This window comes from Myxine glutinosa, chromosome 7 (assembly GCF_964187855.1).
Source record: "Myxine glutinosa chromosome 7, kmMyxGlut1.1, whole genome shotgun sequence".
Classification (NCBI taxonomy): Eukaryota; Metazoa; Chordata; class Myxini; order Myxiniformes; family Myxinidae; genus Myxine; species Myxine glutinosa.
The window spans coordinates 56,198,499-56,217,920 of NC_136267.1; the positions used below are offsets into that span (position 1 = coordinate 56,198,499).

Below are 19,422 nucleotides of genomic sequence, written 5' to 3' on the forward strand. Positions count from 1 at the left end.
CAATAAGATGTACATCTCTCCCTCCCAATGCAGCCTCTATGAGCTCCACTGCGGTATTGCCGGGCGCCGGAGGCACCCCGGCAAAGCCGCGCTGCAGGATATTTAATTATTTGGCATGGGGGCGGTGTACTTTGAATGTATGTGTACTTGTTTTCTTTCTTGTTTGTTTGTCCGGGCGATATCTCAGCCATCCTTTGAGCTAGGAAGCTGAAATTTCGGCACAATAGTGAGCAAGTCCTTTGTCAAAAACGGTATTTTTTTTTTTGATTAATCAATAAATTGAGGAGTTATTTAATTATTAGCGATTAATTAAGTACTTATTTAATTAATCAAATTTCCTTTCTCTTCTGACCATTAACTCAGGCACCTTTTGAGTTAGGAAGCTGATATTTGGACATGCCAATGACCAGGTGATTTGGCTGCAAAGGATATTTTTGATTTATTAATTAATCAATTAATCGATTAATTATTTAGTTATTTGATTAATGACAAAAAAATTTTTTTTTTTTAAGTTACAGATTCTGATGAAATAGTGGTAGTTTATGTGTTCTCTGACCAAATTGATTAATAATTTAATTTTTTTATGATTATCATTTCTTTATTTTCATTATTAATCATTTATTTATTTTCTTTCTCATTTGGCCAATATCTCAGGCACCTTTTGAGCTGGGAAGCTAATATTTGGACATGAGTGACCAAGTGATGTGGCTGTCAAGGATATTTTTGATTGATTGATTAATCATTTCATCTATTAATTATTTATTGATTAATCGATTAATTATTTATTGAGTAATCAATTAATTATTTAATTTTTTATTAATGACTTATTTAATTAAATTTCTGAAAGATACATCTTCGGATGAAGCACTAGTGGTTTAGTTATGCTATTAGCCAATTGATTATGAAAATATTTTGTGATAATCTTTTATTGATTTTAATTATACAATTAATCCATCAATTAGTGTACACCTCTCCCTCCCAATGCAGCCTCAATGAGCTGCACTGCGGTATTGCCGGGCGCCTGAGGCGCCTCGGCAATGCCGCTCTGTAGGATATTTAATAATTTGGCATGGGGGCGGTGTACTTTGAATGTATGTGTACTTGTTTTCTTTCTTGTTTGTTGTACACCGCTCCTTTCCTATGCCATCTCCAGGCATTGCAAATCGTCATTGCCGGGCACCAAAGGGGGCTCGGCAGTGACGCACGCTGAAAGAGAGTACTCAGTTTTCACTCTGGTTTCTTGCTTTCTTGTTTGTTTGTCCGGGCGATATCTCAGCCATCCTTTGAGCTAGGAAGCTGAAATTTCGGCACAGTAGTGAGCAAGTACTTTGTCAAATACGGTATTTTTTGTTTTTTGAATAATCAATAAATTGAGGAGTTATTTAATTATTAGCGTTTAATTAAGTACTTATTTCATTAATTAAATTTCATTTCTCTTCTGACCATTATTAACTCAGGCACCTTTTGAGTTAGGAAGCTGATATTTGGACATGCCAATGACCAGGTGATTTGGCTGCAAAGGATATTTTTGATTTATTAATTAATCAATTAATCGATTAATTATTTAATTATTCGATTAATGACCAAAAAAAAATTTTTTTTTAAGTTACAGATTCTGATGAAATAGTGGTAGTTTATGTGTTCTCTGACCAAATTGATTACTAATTGTACACCGCTCCTTTCCTATGCCATCTCCAGGCATTGCAAATCGTCATTGCCGGGCACCAAAGGGGGCTCGGCAGTGACGCACGCTGAAAGAGAGTACTCAGTTTTCACTCTGGTTTCTTGCTTTCTTGTTTTCTTGCTTTCTTGGTTGTCCGGGCGATATCTCAGCCATCCTTTGAGCTAGGAAGCTGAAATTTCGGCACAGTAGTGAGCAAGTCCTTTGTCAAATACGGTATTTTTTGTTTTTTGAATAATCAATTAATTGAGGAGTTATTTAATTATTAGCGTTTAATTAAGTACTTATTTCATTAATTAAATTTCATTTCTCTTCTGACCATTATTAACTCAGGCACCTTTTGAGTTAGGAAGCTGATATTTGGACATGCCAATGACCAGGTGATTTGGCTGCAAAGGATATTTTTGATTTATTAATTAATCAATTAATCGATTAATTATTTAATTATTCGATTAATGACAAAAAAATTTTTTTTTTTTAAGTTACAGATTCTGATGAAATAGTGGTAGTTTATGTGTTCTCTGACCAAATTGATTAATAATTTAATTTTTTTATGATTATTATTTATTTATTTTCATTATTAATCATTTATTTATTTTCTTTCTCATTTGGCCAATATCTCAGGCACCTTTTGAGCTGGGAAGCTAATATTTGGACATGAGTGACCAAGTGATGTGGCTATCAAGGATATTTTTGATTTATTGATTAATCATTTCATCTATTAAGTATTTATTGATTAATCGATTAATTATTTATTGAGTAATCAATTAATTATTTAATTTTTTATAAATGACTTATTTAATTAAATTTCTAAAAGATACATCTTCGGATGAAGCACTACTGGTTTAGTTATGCGATTAGCCAATTGATTATGAAAATATTTTGTGATAATCTTTTATTGATTTTAATTATACAATTAATCAATCAATTAGTGTACACCTCTCCCTCCCAATGCAGCCTCAATGAGCTGCACTGCGGTATTGCCGGGCGCCGGAGGCGCCTCGGCAATGCCGCGCTGCAGCATATTTAATTATTTGGCATGGGGCGGTGTACTTTGAATGTATGTGTACTTGTTTTCTTTCTTGTTTGTTTGTCCGGACGATATCTCAGCCATCCTTTGAGCTAGGAAGCTGAAATTTCGGCACAATCGTGAGCAAGTCCTTTGTCAAAAACGGTATTTTTTTTTTTGATTAATCAATAAATTGAGGAGTTATTTAATTATTAGCGATTAATTAAGTACTTATTTAATTAATCAAATTTCCTTTCTCTTCTGACCATTAACTCAGGCACCTTTTGAGTTAGGAAGCTGATATTTGGAAATGCCAATGACCAGGTGATTTGGCTGCAAAGGATATTTTTGATTTATTAATTAATCAATTAATCGATAAATTATTTAATTATTTGATTAATGACAAATAATTTTTTTTTTTAAAGTTACAGATTCTGATGAAATAGTGGTAGTTTATGTGTTCTCTGACCAAATTGATTAATAATTTGATTTTTTTATGATTATTATTTATTTATTTTCATTATTAATCATTTATTTATTTTCTTTCTCATTTGGCCAATATCTCAGGCACCTTTTGAGCTGGGAAGCTAATATTTGGACATGAGTGACCAAGTGATGTGGCTATCAAGGATATTTTTGATTTATTGATTAATCATTTCATCTATTAATTATTTATTGATTAATCGATTAATTATTTATTGAGTAATCAATTAATTATTTAATTTTTTATAAATGACTTATTTAATTAAATTTCTAAAAGATACATCTTCGGATGAAGCACTAGTGGTTTAGTTATGCGATTAGCCAATTGATTATGAAAATATTTTGTGATAATCTTTTATTGATTTTAATTATACAATTAATCAATCAATTAGTGTACACCTCTCCCTCCCAATGCAGCCTCAATGAGCTGCACTGCGGTATTGCCGGGCGCCAGAGGCGCCCCGGCAATGCCGCGCTGCAGCATATTTAATTATTTGGCATGGGGCGGTGTACTTTGAATGTATGTGTACTTGTTTGTTTGTTTGTTTGTTTTCTTGCTTTCTTGTTTGTTTGTCCGGACGACATCTCAGCCATCCTTTGAGCTAGGAAGCTGAAATTTCGGCACAGTAGTGAGCAAGACCTTTGTCAAAAACAGTATTTTTTGTTTTTTGAATAATCAATTAATTGAGGAGTTATTTACTTATTAGCGTTTAATTAAGTACTTATTTAATTAATCAAATTTCCTTTCTCTTCTGACCATTAACTCAGGCACCTTTTGAGTTTGGAAGCTGATATTTGGACATGCCAATGACCAGGTGATTTGGCTGCAAAGGCTATTTTTGATTTATTAATTAATCACTTAATCGATTAATTATTTAATTATTCGATTAATGACTAAAAATTTATTTTTTAAGTTACAGATTCTGATGAAGTGGTGGTGGTTTATGTGTTCTTTGACCGAATTGATTACTAATTTAATTTTTTGATGATTATTATTTATTTATTTTCATTATTAATCATTTCTTTATTTTCTTTCTCATTTGGCCAATATCTCAGGCACCTTTTGAGCTTGGAAGCTAATATTTGGACATGAGTGACCAACTGATGTGGCTATCAAGGATATTTTTGATTTATTGATTCATCAATTAATCATTAGTCGATTAATTATTTAATTCTTTGATTAATTACTAATTTTTTTTTTTTTTTTTTCAGTTACAGATTCTGATGAAATGGTGGTGGTTTATGTGTTCTGTGACCGAATTGATTAGTAATTTAATTTTTTAATGATTATTATTTCTTTATTTTCATTATTAATCATTTACTTATTTTCTTTCTCATTTGGCCAATATCTCAGGCACCTTTTGAGCTGGGAAGCTAATATTTGGACATGACAGTGACCAAGTGATGTGGCTATCAAGGATATTTTTGATTTATTGATTAATCATTTAATCGATTAATTCTTTCTTGATTAATCAATTAATTATTTATTTTTTTATTAATGACTTATTTAATTAAATTTCTAAAAGATACATCTTCGGATGAAGCACTTGTGGTTTAGTTGTGCTATTAGCCAATTGATTAAGAAAATATTTTGTCATAATCTTTTATTGATTTTAATTATACAATTAATCAATCAATTAGCGTACACCTCTCCCTCCCAATGCAGCCTCCATGAGCTGCACTGCGGTATTGCCGGGCGCCGGAGGCACCCCGGCAATGCCGCGCTGCAGGATATTGAATTATTTGGCATGGGGGTGGTGTACTTTGAATGTATCTGTACTTATTTTGCTTTATTTTGCTTTTGCCTTGGTCTGGAGAACTGAAAAGTGATCCCTACCTCGACAATCAGCTGAACAGACCAGGTAGGCTCTCATATGTCGCTTCAACGAGTTTTTAAAGAAGATACTCCAACTTTAGTTTTGTATGTAGCAGATGGGAGCGGTATTTATTTTCCACGCCATCCCTTCAAAGAGAGTACTAGCGTACTCTCTGATACCAAAGGATGTTGCAGAAAGTAAAACTCTATCGAATGGTAGCAGAATCATTGCCATTGATGTTGGCAGCTCGAAACTATGTCGTCTGAAGAAGATTATTGTTATTATTATTGTAAACAAGAAGATTAATTCCCGGGTTTGACCGATCTCGTTATTTTGCTTTATTTTGCTTTTGCCTTTGTCTGGAGAACTGAAAAGGGATCCCTTCCTTGACAATCAGCTGAACAGACCAGGTAGGCTCTCATATGTAGCCTAAACGAGTTTTTAAAGAAGATAATCCAACTTTACTTTTGCATGTAGCAGATGGGACCGAAGTTTTTTTTCCGTGCCATCCCTACATCGAGAGTACTGGCGTACTCTCTGATATAACGAAATAACGTTAACCAGGATGACGTTAAGCGGGGACACCTGGATACATAAATGGATTTGGATTTAGGTGGACTGAGGTTGCCAAAAGCTGCAAAATATATATTTTAAAACGTGAATTAAAAATGTATTTTAAAAGGACTAAATAATTTATGGGACTAGCTTGGCCATACAACCTTCAGTCTGGCTTTGAATGCAGCAACTGATATGTACAAAAACACATCTGAAGGGAGGGAATTACACAAGTTCACACTGAACTTTTGAACACTTTAAATATTAAAAAATTATCGGATCTGGATTTTCACCAAAATCTAATTCATTTGTCATTGTCAAACACCAAACCTGTAAACTAAGTTTCGTCCAAATGTGTCCATAACTTTTTGAGATATTGTGTTATATATCGTTTTCCGATTGTTATATATAATTTCCGAGACATCAGAGGCATAATGGCATTCAGGCCATTACCGATTACAAGACCACACCACATGTCTGCGATAGTGATGCCTCCCTTCCAGATGTGCTGAATGACTTCTATGCACGGTTTGATGCATTGAAGGACATGCCTGTGAGCCTTCCTCCCGATGATCAGGTACTCTGTCTGTCCACAGCTGACGTTAGGAGAACCCTATCGAGAGTCGACCCACGCAAGGCTGCCGGACCTAAAAGTACACCTGGTCGTGTGCTCTGGGAATGTGCAGACCAGCTAGCAGACATCCTCACAAACATGTTCAACATCTCCCTGAGCCAGGCGGTTGTCCCAGCATGCTTTAAGGCCACCACCAAAGAAGTCAACAGAGTCCTGCCTTAATAATTATATCCCTGTGGCACTCACATCAATTATTGTAAAGTGCCTCGAGAGGCTAGTCATGGGCCACATGAAAACCATACTCCGCAATTCACGAGACCCCCTCTGGTATGCATATCGTCCTAACCGGTCTACTGAGGATGCCATGTCCTCTGCCTTTCATCTGGCCCTGTCTCACCTGAAAAACAAAAACACTTGTGTAAGAATGCTGTTTATTGATTTCAGTTCAGCATTTAATACAATTATCTCCCAGAAGTTGATAGAGAAGTTGGGCCTGTTGAGCTTGAACACCTCTCTTTGTAATTGGATCCTGGACTTCCTGACCGAGAGACCTCAGACAGTCCGGATCGGAAAATAACATCTCCGGCATCACCACACTGAGCACCGGTGCCCCCCAGGGCTGTGTGCTCAGTCCATTGCTGTTCACATTGCTGACTCATGACTGTTCTGCCAAGGACAGTTCAAATCATATCATCAAGTTTGCTGACACTACAGTGGTGGGTCTCATCAGCAACAATGATAAGTCAGCATACAGAGAGGAGGTGGAGCAGCTAGCAGTCTGGTGTAGTAACAATAATCTGTCTCTTAATGTGGATAAAAGAAAAGATGACTGACCACTCCCCACTGTACATCAACGGTTCCAACGTGGAGACAGTTAGGAGCACCAAGTTTATTGGTGTGCACGCCACAAATGACCTCAAATGGTCCTTCAACACCACTTCCCTAGCCAAGAGAGCACAGCAGCGTTTCTATTTCCTGTGACGCATGAGGAAGGCAAGCCTTTCCCCCCTCCATCCTCACCTTATTCTTCAGGGGTACCATTGAGAGCGTCCTGATCAGCTTAATCACTGTCTGGTATGGGAATTGCAATATCTCGGACCGCCAGACTCTGCAGCGGATAGTGAAGACAGCTGAAAACATCATTGGGGTCTCTCTCCCCTCCACACAGGATATCAATTACAAACGCTGCACACGCAAGGCCGTCAGCATAGCTGACGACCGTTTCCACCCATCTTATGGACTTTTTGCCCTCCTGCCGTCTGGGAAAAGGTACCGCAGCATCCGGGCTAGATCTGACAGACTCTGTAACAGCTTCTTCCCCCAGGCTGTCAGGCTCCTCAACACCTTGTTGCCTTCCACCACCCGCTTTAATTTAACTGACAGGGTCTAAACGCCCTCTCCCTCACCCCTCTCACCCCCTCACCCCCCTACCCACCAAATTCCATCCGAATCCATCCACAACTTTTTCACAGATATTCTGCACACAAACAAACAGATAGGGGTGAAAACTTAACCAGCATCCATCACAGATGGTGGTAGTACAGCGGATAAGCTCTCATATTTTAACAAATTGTGCATTTTTTGAGAAAAGCATGAAATTTCTAGCATAGTTAGAATATACCATTAAGGTTTATTTTCAGATGTGGAGGGAAGTCAGATTTGACCTCTGAGGACCGTGAGGTCAAATCCAAAATGGCCACCAGTCCACGGGGTCTAATGTTCAAACGCGCTTATAGGTGTCATTTCCAACTAAATTGGGGATGCCCATTCATTTGGTGATACTTTTGAGATCGCCAGAACTCGAGGACATGCAATTAGGGCACGGTCAAGGTCAAATTACGTTAAATATCTATTTTTATGATACTGCAGTTGGAACTGCTATTGGAAAAAGTTCATTTGAACTTTTAAAACTTAATTTTTTCAGGTACAGGGATAGGTACAGAACACCCAAAGACCAGAAATGATGAAAAAAAAGTGTTTACACTGCAAGGAATGATGCAATAACCTCTGAAAAAATAACTGTAGTTAACCAAGTATGTCCACCAAAGCTTACATTAAATCAAGTGCAATGATGAAAATTGGTAATGATCTAAATCTAACAGTCTCCAGAACAGAAGCACAGTGCAGTGCACTTGAATGCAGCTTTGGCACACTTGCAGCGTCCAGTGCACCCTTTCTTGCAGCCACAGTCGATCAATTCATGGCACGATTTTGATGCTTCAGGAAGAGTGGTCCAAAGAGGCTGCCACCCAGTTGTCTCCTTTGTCCAGCCCCAGTCAGGTGGGTCTGGCATCTCTGGATCCATGACCAATGCCTGGTTCCAACAGTTGGCCTGGTAGCAAGTGTGCTTGATGTGCTGCTTGAGTGTTGCCTGGGTTGGAGGAATGTTCTCTAGAGTTCTACACTTCTGTGTGAAGAGCTGTTTCCTGGCATCATTCACTTCCGTGCTCTCACTGGTTCTATCGTACATCAGCACCACAAATCGCTCTAGCAGTAACATTGAGCCTTCACTGACCTCACTTGGCATGCCTAGGAGTTCATTGAAAGCATCATTCACCTCTGGGCATCCCCAATTTAGTTGGAAATGACACCTATAATGTTTTTCTACACTATTTGGTTCCAAAATTAAGCGCGTTTGAACATTAGACTCGGTGGACTGGCGGCCATTTTGGATTTGACCTCTCACGGTTCTCAGAGGTCAAATCTGACTTCCCTCCACATCTGAAAATAAACCTTATGTTATGCACTAACTATGTTAAAAATTTCATGCTTTTCTCATAAAATGCACAATTTTTGTGTTTATCTGCTGCACTATGGACATTATTAAAACACAACGAGAATTAGGAGATAGTTTGGTCATTCGCGGAGGTACTTGACCTATGGTTCAGAGAGTCTGCGTAAGCTGGACCCCTGATGCACCAGTATTTACCACATAACAATGATATCACCACCTTTACTTTTACAGACCTGCAGTTGTGGCACTTTCTCATTGCTTGCACAACAATCAATCACAATATGCTATATCAGCACATGATTGCACCATCCTATATCAACACATGATTAGCATTTTTACATACAAGGTGTGATTCTATCACATGTTATTTGCATTTTATACCCCTTTTTCCTCCATTTCCATAATTATTTGTAATACTGTTTATGTTAGTCCATGAGCCAGGTACGAAGTCGGTACCATCTGAGGGCACCTCAAAAAACCTATTGTTTATTGATGGTACATATGAGGACATAACAAAAATGCATGATGGACATTCCAAACTCACAGCTCAAGTTTTCTACAGCGATTTTAATATTTTGATGAAAATGTGGCAAAAATGGCCATTTCTGACACATGGAAGTTGTTACAATATTGCTTATGGCGACCAAATAAAATAATCAATAATGAATGTTGCTTTTTTGTGTGTGTGGTTGTGTGTGGATGTGATAAAACATGTATATTTGTTAAATAAATATTTTTGGAACTTATTTTGTGTCCATTAATTGCATTATCATTTCATATAAACGCGGTATTATTTGTGCAAAAAGTGAAAATTTGATATGTGTGCAATTTCTACTGGATATTAACAAATACAATTTACTTTACTTACAGGCAAGACATGCGATATTAATTTTTATATTTAAGGGTTTTCAGCTGATATTTTGTTCGTGCTGTGATGATCTACAACAGTTTTTGGTATGACCATATTTGTTATAAACTATAAACTTATAAAATATTTGTTATGTGCTTTAAATATTAATTTTAAAATGCATTTAGCAAAAAATATTTAAGATATAATAAAGTCTAATATATACTTTTACAGATATCAGATGAAGAACATTTATTTGAGGTTTGAAATGTAGATTATCAAACAAAATGAACGATTCTGAACGTTTCTTTATATATCATTTCAGGTGTGTGACTGAGTTCAGAATGTGAACATCAAAACATTATGGAGTCACCTAGGAAGAAGCGCAAACAATCTTCAATCGAAAGAACCTGCATTATTTGTTCCAAACAATCATCTGAATCTAATGTTACCAAGCCTAGAGATGCAGAATCCCTTAACGTACTGTCAAATGCAGCCAAAATACAAAACTTTGCTCCTATCAATGACCTCGAGGAACATGAATATGGCGAACGCTTGTTTTACCACAGAGACTGTCGAGCCAGTTTCACACATAAGAAAACACTCGCAAAGTTTGTCGAAACATCGGAATCAGAATGTTCCAGTGAAACAAGATCTTCTCGAAGCACACCTACCACATCACGTGTTTTAGAGGCAGTTTGCATCTTTTGTGAAAAGAAAAGCAAGTATGCTTCAGGCTCTAACACTAGAGAGGTCCTCCTGCAGTCTCGAGAGATGCGTGCAGATGATAAAGTAAGAAATGCAGCTCTTACAAAGCCGGATGATCGTATCCTTGCAATTACATCTAGGGAGTTGATTGCTGCTGAGGCTCATTACCACAAGTCTTGCTACCGTAACTATACCAGAGATGAGAAACAAACACCTCCAAATACAAACTCAACTGACGACGAAGTGGCTTATAAGGCAGCCGAACATGAATCCTACCTACACCTCTTCATGTACATCAGAGAGACATTGTTTGTGGAGCCAACAGTGGTGAAAATGAGTTCTGACTGAGAAATTCGTGAACCATATGCAATCATTTGGTTGCAATAATGTGAAATTACAAACCAAAAAACACATACGACGAAAACTAGAATGTGAATTTGGCAAATCACTTCATTTTGTCACCAACAACAGTGGTAAGCTTTTAGTGTATCCAGATAGTCTTTCCTTGGAGAAGGTAGTGGTTGAACTGACAAAGATTGAAGATCGACTGGAGCGTTTAAAGCATGTAGATGATATGGAAAATGTTGTGAAACTGTCAGCGACCCACATAAGAGGACAAATCAAGAAGCTCAAAACAAAACCGTGGCCTCCACATCCTGATGAACTGAACTCTGAGTACAGTATTTTGCCAGATGCTTTGCAAACCTTGTTGAATTTGCTTCTACTTGGTGAAGCAGAGGATGGAACGGAAAAACTGAAACATGTTGTGCAGTCAATAGGACAAGATTGCCTGTATGCTGTGAGTAGAGGGGCACTTGCGCCCACCAAGCACATTCTACTGCTGTGGGGAGTAAAATCCCTCACAGGCAATGTTGAACTTCTTAAGTTGCTCAATCGACTGGGACACAGTATCTCGTATTCCAAGCTTGAAGAGATGGACCCTGCATTATGTCTTCAGAAACAAAGGAAGGAAGCAGACCGAGGGGTTGTTCTCCCGTCCACCTCTCATGCAGGTATTCCAACAACACTTGCCTTTGACAACATTGACAGACTCGAAGAGACTGCCTAAAACTGCTAATAAGCAACGACAAGTTCAGGGACGCTTTCACTAAACTGGGATCAGAATGGCAGCTGTCAGATGACGTTTTCAAGGTCTTGGAAGCATTCACATGCCGACTCTATGTCAGTCAGACTGATATCTGTGATGTTAACGAGATGCGGTACGAACTATTCAGGGTGAAAGATGGTAATGTAGAATCTGGTCAGTTACCACCATGCCATGACTGTCTTCATCTTCATGCAGTCAGAGCAAACTACCAAGCTGCTGTGTGGCACCGCTCCTTACAAGCTGATCCCCAGACACCAAGTCCACTGGACGGCAAAGGTTGGGTATTGAGTGATAATGGAGACCTGATGATAAACTGGATGACAGGAGAGCCAGCACCGAACATCGTATTGGAGTTCCTGTCCTGCAAGTGTAAGAAGTCATGCAAACTGCCCCGTTGTCAATGTATGGTGAATGGACTGCCTTGTACTCAGGCTTGTACTCCACAAGACTGTGACAATATGAAGGTTGACGAGGATCTCAGCGAGGACCAGCAATCTGACAGCGATAGTGATAGTGACACCCATTAAGTATCTGATAGTAAATATGATGAATTTGTGTGTACATCTATAAATGTAAGAGAAGGTTTAAAATACACATTGAGTACTTAAGAGAAATTCTGAAAGACATGTTGACTGTGAGTTATGAATGATAGGATATTGACGACATTGTACATTCAATTTGTTACTTGTATGGTTATTATGCGCAGAATGATAAGTATGCCTTGCCAATTTTGCTATTAGGCGCACTTCTGTTTTTGGCATGATGGACGTTGAAATATTACAAAATAGTGTTTTAAGTATTAATTTTATCACAGTGATGATTGAATTAATTAAATGTGTTCAAAATACGCTATCCGGTTTATTATCAACATGGACCAATAGGATTGGCTATTGGCCGGTCCTCCTCTAGATCTCTGTTCAGCTACAGCGGCCCTATTAAGAACTGGAAGGTTCACTAAGTCGTAAACATTTGCACTGTTTAAATCTTGATTATATGTATTTCAAAAAAATACTTTTGTAAGAGAAATTTCAGATGTATGCAATAAACAATTGAAAAAATGCTTTCTTTCACTGAACAAATATCACGTTGTTTTCACCTACCCCACCCATATGAATATGGCTCTACTGAGCTTGAGCTGTGAGTTACAAATGTCCATCATGCTGTTTTGAGTTCCAGAAACATCCAGCTATCAGAAAATAGCAAAATTTTGAGGTGCCCTTAGATGGTACCAATTGACCCAAATTAAGGGATCAGCTCACGGACTATGTTCAGAAAGAGGCACAGCCAACCAACACTTTGTGCTCAGCTCTATTCTACCAGTTTTGAAAACAAATGAAAACAAGTACAGATACATTCAAAGTACACCGCCCCCATGCCAAATAATTAAATATCCGACAGCGCGGCATTGCCGGGACGCCTCCGGCGCCCGGCAATACCGCAGTTTTAGCTCATAGAGGCTGCATTGGGAGGGAGAGGTGTACACTAATTGATTGATTAATTGTATAATTAAAATCAATAAAAGAATATCACAAAATATTTTCTTAATCAATTGGCTAATAGAATAACGAAACCACAAGTGCTTCATCCGAAGATGAATCTTTTAGAAATTTAATTAAATAAGTCATTAATAAAAAATTAAATTATTAATTGATTAATCAATAAATAAAATTAATCGATTAATCAATAAATAATTAATCGATTAAATGATTAATCAATAAATCAAAAATATCCTTGATAGCCACATCACTTGGTCACTGTCATGTCCAAATATTGGCTTCCCAGCTCAAAAGGTGCCTGAGATATTGGCCAAATGAGAAAGAAAATAAATAAATGATTAATAATGAAAATAAATAAATAATAATCATTAAAAAATTAAATTACTAATCAATTCGGTCACAGAACACATAAACCACCACCATTTCATCAGAATCTGCAAGTGAATAAAAAAAAGAAGTAATTAATTGAATAATTAAATAATTAATCGATTAATTTATTAATTGATTAATCAACAAAATAAAAAATATCCTTGACAGCCACATCACTTGGTCACTCATGTCCAAATATTAGCTTCCTAACTCAAAAGGTGCCTGAGATATTGGCCAAATGAGAAAAAAAAAAAAAAGATTAATAATGAAAATAAATAAATAATAATCATAAAAAAATTAAATTATTAATCAATTCGGTCAGAGAACACATAAACCACCACCATTTCATCAGAATCTGTAACTTAAAAAAAATAAAAAAAATTAGTCATTAATCGAATAATTAAATAATTAATCGATTAATTGATTAATTAATAAATCAAAAACAGCCTTTGCAGCCAAATCACCTGGTCATTGGCATGTCCAAATATCAGCTTCCTAACTCAAAAGGTGCCTGAGTTGATGGTCAGAAGAGAAAGGAAATTTGATTAATTAAATAAGTACTTAATTAATCGCTAATAATTAAATAACTCCTCAATTAATTGATTAATCAAAAAACAAAAAATACCATTTTGGACAAATGACTTGCTCACTATTCTGCCGAAATTTCAGCTTCCTAGCTCAAAGGATGGCTGAGATATCGCCCGGACAAACAAACAAACAAGAAAGCAAGAAAGCAAGAAAACAACCAGAGTGAAAACAAGTACACATACATTCAAAGTACACCGCCCCCATGCCAAATAATTAAATATCCTACAGAGCAGCATTGCCGGGGCGCCTCCGGCGCCCGGAAATACCGCAGTGCAGCTCATTGAGGCTGCATTGGGAGGGAGAGGTGTACACTAATTGATTGATTAATTGTGAAATTAAAATATATAAATGATCATAAAATATTTTCTTAATCAATTGGCTAATAGCATACCTAAAGCACTAGTGCTTTATCCGAAGATGTATCTTTTAGAAATTTAATTAAATAAGTCATTTATAAAAAATTAAATAATTAATTGATTACTCAATAAATAATTAATCGATTAATCAATAAATAATTAATAGATGAAATGATTAATCAATAAATCAAAAATATCCTTGATAGCCACATCACTTGGTCACTCATGTCCAAATATTAGCTTCCCAGCTCAAAAGGTGCCTGAGATATTGGCCAAATGAGAAAGAAAATAAATAAATGATTAATAATGAAAATAAATAAATAATAATCATAAAAAAATTAAATTATTAATCAATTTGGTCAGAGAACACATAAACTACCACTATTTCATCAGAATCTGTAACTTAAAAAAAAAATTTTTTTTGTCATTAATCAAATAATTAAATAATTAATCGATTAATTGATTAATTAATAAATCAAAAATATCCTTTGCAGCCAAATCACCTGGTCATTGGCATGTCCAAATATCAGCTTCCTAACTCAAAAGGTGCCTGAGTTAATGGTCAGAAGAGAAAGGAAATTTGATTAATTAAATAAGTACTTAATTAATCGCTAATAATTAAATAACTCCTCAATTTATTGATTAATCAAAAAAAAAAAAAACGTTTAGACAAAGGACTTGCTCACTATTGTGCCGAAATTTCAGCTTCCGAGCTCAAAGGATGGCTGAGATATCGCCCGGACAAACAAACAAGAAAGAAAACAAGTACACACACATTCAAAGTACACCGCCCCATGCCAAATAATTAAATATGCTGCAGCGCGGCATTGCCGGGGCGCCTCCGGCACCCGGCAATACCACAGTGCAGCTCATTGAGGCTGCATTGGGAGGGAGAGGTGTACACTAATTGATTGATTAATTGTATAATTAAAATCAATAAAAGATTATCACAAAATATTTTCATAATCAATTGGCTAATCGCATAACTAAACCACTAGTGCTTCATCCGAAGATGTATCTTTTAGAAATTTAATTAAATAAGTCATTTATAAAAATGAAATAATTAATTGATTACTCAATAAATAATTAATCGATTAATCAATAAATAATTAATAGATGAAATGATTAATCAATAAATCAAAAATATCCTTGATAGCCACATCACTTGGTCACTCATGTCCAAATATTAGCTTCCCAGCTCAAAAGGTGCCTGAGATATTGGCCAAATGAGAAATAAAATAAATAAATGATTAATAATGAAAATAAATAAATAATAATCATTAAAAAATTAAATTATTAATCAATTCGGTCATAGGACACATAAACCACCACCATTTCATCAGAATGTGTAACTTTAAAAAAAAGAAGTTTTTGGTCATTAATCAAATAATTAAATAATTAATCGATTAATTGATTAATTAATAAATCAAAAATATCCTTTGCAGCCAAATCACCTGGTCATTGGCATGTCCAAATATCAGCTTTCTAACTCAAAAGGTGCCTGAGTTAATGGTCAGAAGAGAAAGGAAATTTGATTAATTAAATAAGTACTTAATTAATCGCTAATAATTAAATAACTCCTCAATTTATTGATTAATCAAAAAAATAAAAAACTTTTTTGACAAAGGACTTGCTCACTATTGTGCCGAAATTTCAGCTTCCTAGCTCAAAGGATGGCTGAGATATCGCCCGGACAAACAAGAAAGAAAGAAAACAAGAAAGAAAACAAACAAGAAAGAAAGAAACCAGAGTGAAAACTGAGTAATCTCTTTCAGCGTGCGTCACTGCCGAGCCCCCTTCGGTGCCCGGCAATGACGATTTGCAATGCCTGGAGATGGCATAGGAAAGGTGCGGTGTACAACATTCCAGCCCAAGTATGCACAATTACACATGCAAATTCTCATGAAAAGTTAAGCATACTTCATTTCAAAAAGTTCAAAAAGTAAAAAAAAAAAAACAATAACCAGAGGCTCATGGAGGAGTTCAAACAGAAATTATAAACAGAACAAAAACATCAGTATTCATCAGTGTACTTAAACATGAATTTTTATGATATTAATAGTGTTGCATCGATGGGAATGACGAACATCACCTGTCAGGCCAGGAGCATTTACGACTCCTCAAGATCACCGTGCTTACCAAGATCACACTGTTCAATTAACTGTTTTTTACCATTTACAAAACCCCAAGGATCACTAATTAGAGGCCGCGTGGGAGGCAAAATGTCGGAAAAGGTGTCTTGTAATTAAAATGGGTTTATAATAAAAGAAATACAGGGATAAGGGTCGACAATATGCAATACTAAAAAAGGAGAGCAAACGAGGTGCTCAAAGGACAAACGAGTGGGGAGGCAAACACACTTAAGTACAAGAGAACAACCTTTCGAGGCCATTTTTCCCCGCAGAGCAGGGGTTGACCTTTTTCGGGCACCGTGGTCCCCTTTTTGAAGCAATGTTTTATGGTCGAATGCCCTTCCTGTCGCCAACCTGCTAGTCGCCTGTTGACTGCTAGTTGCGACACAGGGAATTACCAGTGAACTGGTACTCAATTTGCCGACCTCGGAAGGATGACAGGCTGAGTCAACCCCCCTGGCGTTAATTCCGCGACCGACCGGGATTCAAACCCAGGATCCTAGGATCCCAAGCCAGCACCCCAAACGCTAAGCCAACACCAGGCTTGCACACTTAAGTACTATGAAAATAAATAACCGCAATAGCGCCAAACACCAATACCAGGACTTGCTCAACAATGGGGAACGAGCGTGGGCTTGAGCAAGACATAATCTGGTTTTGGGTCCTGTATAGCCCATGCAGGCTGGTGTGGCACAGGGATGGAGGCTGGCGGTGAAGCGAAGTATGGCAATGAGGAAAAGTGGCCAAACAAAGAGAGAGGAGAGGAATGCTGCCTCTCCAAAGGTCCAACTCCAACTGTTGCAATCATCACGACTATGGCCTTCGTAAACTTTGGGACCGCCTGCATGCACGGAGGTTCTCTATTAGTGGCCGCCAGAGACTGCAGGTCTGATATCTTCCAGGCCATTCCACCCCACGGGGCAGCCCTAATAAAAAGTCTGACGTCCCCTCTCCAAGACTCTGCAGCCGACCTCGCAACCATGGCCTGTGATGCGCCAGCCAAACAGTCCATGCTGCTTCCTCCTAATGTGCAATGCACTTTCCAGTTGTGCCTTTTGTTATGTATTACCTCCCCAAACCCCCGGTTACCGTGCAACTCAGAGTCTGGAGCAGGAACACGGCAGAAAGATTTGTTATTTTGCGTTTTCTAATAAACCATGGTAAAACCACACCAATGCAATTGTAGAACAAAACAAGTAATTGTATTAACAACTCTCACATACACAACAATAACACTATTAAAGAAAGTACACTGCAAATGTCACTTGCATCAAATGAACAATACATATGATGGTATCATCATTCCCCAATACTATCAAAGCAATGAACTCACGATACGCCAAACATGAGGGGGATGTAACATTCCCCAAAGTTCGTGCACGGATCTCCACGCTGGTTGAAAATCGAGGTCGGGCAGAACGGCAAATCAACAGACAGGTATTGGCAAATCAATAGGCAGGTATTGACTGTGGATGAGGAGTTACGAGGTGAGAGGTTGACATGGGAATTGAGCCAATAGGTAAACCAATGGCAATCAACATGATGAGGTCGATATGGAAATCCCAACGGCAAAACAAGATGCACCAAGCGGACAACCTCATCTTCTTCAAGGACAAAATGGCATATATACCCGTAATGGAGGCCTTCGATTTCTCCAACGATGACTCACACTTGGAGATAAAACCAGAGACGCAGGTTTAATTGCACTCGCAATATATGACGATGTCGCAAACAATCCCTTTCTTGGGAAACCTCAACTCATTTGCGACCAACATATAAAAACAAGTCCGCTCACAGCCTCGACATGACTCACAGCTCTCTCCTCCTCTCTCTGCCCATATCCATCTCCCTTCTTCTGATCTCTTTGCCGCTTTTTCCTTCACAAACATTTATTTTTACCTTTTATTGAAGTCATCTCCATTTCACACAAAAATTTTAACAACAATATTACCTGAAACGAAAAATCCTACAAGTATATAATAACAACAAAGGTGGAAGTGACGAATCCGTAATACTTTGTGCTGAAGTCCTCACCTGGCCTCACTCGAAAACAGGTTTCACACAACAAACTCACTCTGTACTTAAGGTGTCTTAAGGTTAACACTCACATCCTCCTCAGTGCACGTTTTACAAGATGACTTATGCTGGCAATTTCCCTGATATAAGGAATCTAACCTACGTGGTCACACGGTCCATGCTATTGTTACCACAATCTAGCTATGGACCCCCCCCCCCCCCCCCCCCCACATAATATGGAGAAACATATATGGGAGTTGAGCATGAGTACAAAAAGAGTAAAGATGACCCACAACATGAGTAAGGAGTTCAGATGGGGCTAAATGTTAGATGGCATTATTCAGATGGGGCTAAAGATCAGATGATGGAAGGAGTTCAGATGGGGCGAAATGAATGTCAGATGTTAGAGGCTAAATCATCAAGCTTTAAATTTGCAAGTGATTTTAAGTACATGCAGTTATTTAAGGCAAAGGCAGATTCAATCACTAATGAAGGCAGAAATGACTTCTATTGCCTTTGTGCTTTTTTATATTATGATTATATTATGATTGTCTTTGTGCTTCACATGTATGAAAATGTCCAAAGGTTCCAAAGAAGTTGCGACAAGAAAGCATTCTTTTTCTTGTAAAACTTAAAAATACTTGCATGTCATGCAATAAAAGAAAAATATACAACTCATGGCTTACCAGGTTTTCCAATAATTCCATGATACTTTGTCTTCCAATTGGGTCCCCATGGTCATGCTGGGAGGAATGAGAAATAATCAAGTAAATTGATTAAAATTTAATGAAATTCATGCTACGAAAGTGTTCAATATATTCGGTGGTGTCTGCAATATTACATTATTGTAAAACTATCTCCACTCTGAAAATGGAAGCATTGCAAAAATATAACAACAAAGAGCAATCAGAGATTGCAGACCCTCGCCAGGACATGTTTTTTAAAGGCG

At 37.3% G+C, this 19,422-nt stretch overlaps 1 protein-coding gene across 3 annotated transcripts in view; it reads right to left on the reverse strand.

Moving 5' to 3' along the window:
- LOC137431273 (uncharacterized) overlaps positions 1-19,422 on the reverse strand; it is a 354,360-nt gene that overhangs the window by 57,896 nt on the left and 277,042 nt on the right. For all 3 annotated transcript variants that reach the window (XM_078781777.1, XM_078781775.1, XM_078781776.1), the window contains exon 15: positions 19,160-19,216. In XM_078781777.1, coding sequence (XP_078637903.1) covers positions 19,160-19,216 — 57 coding nt within the window. The remainder of the gene's footprint in view (positions 1-19,159; positions 19,217-19,422) is intronic.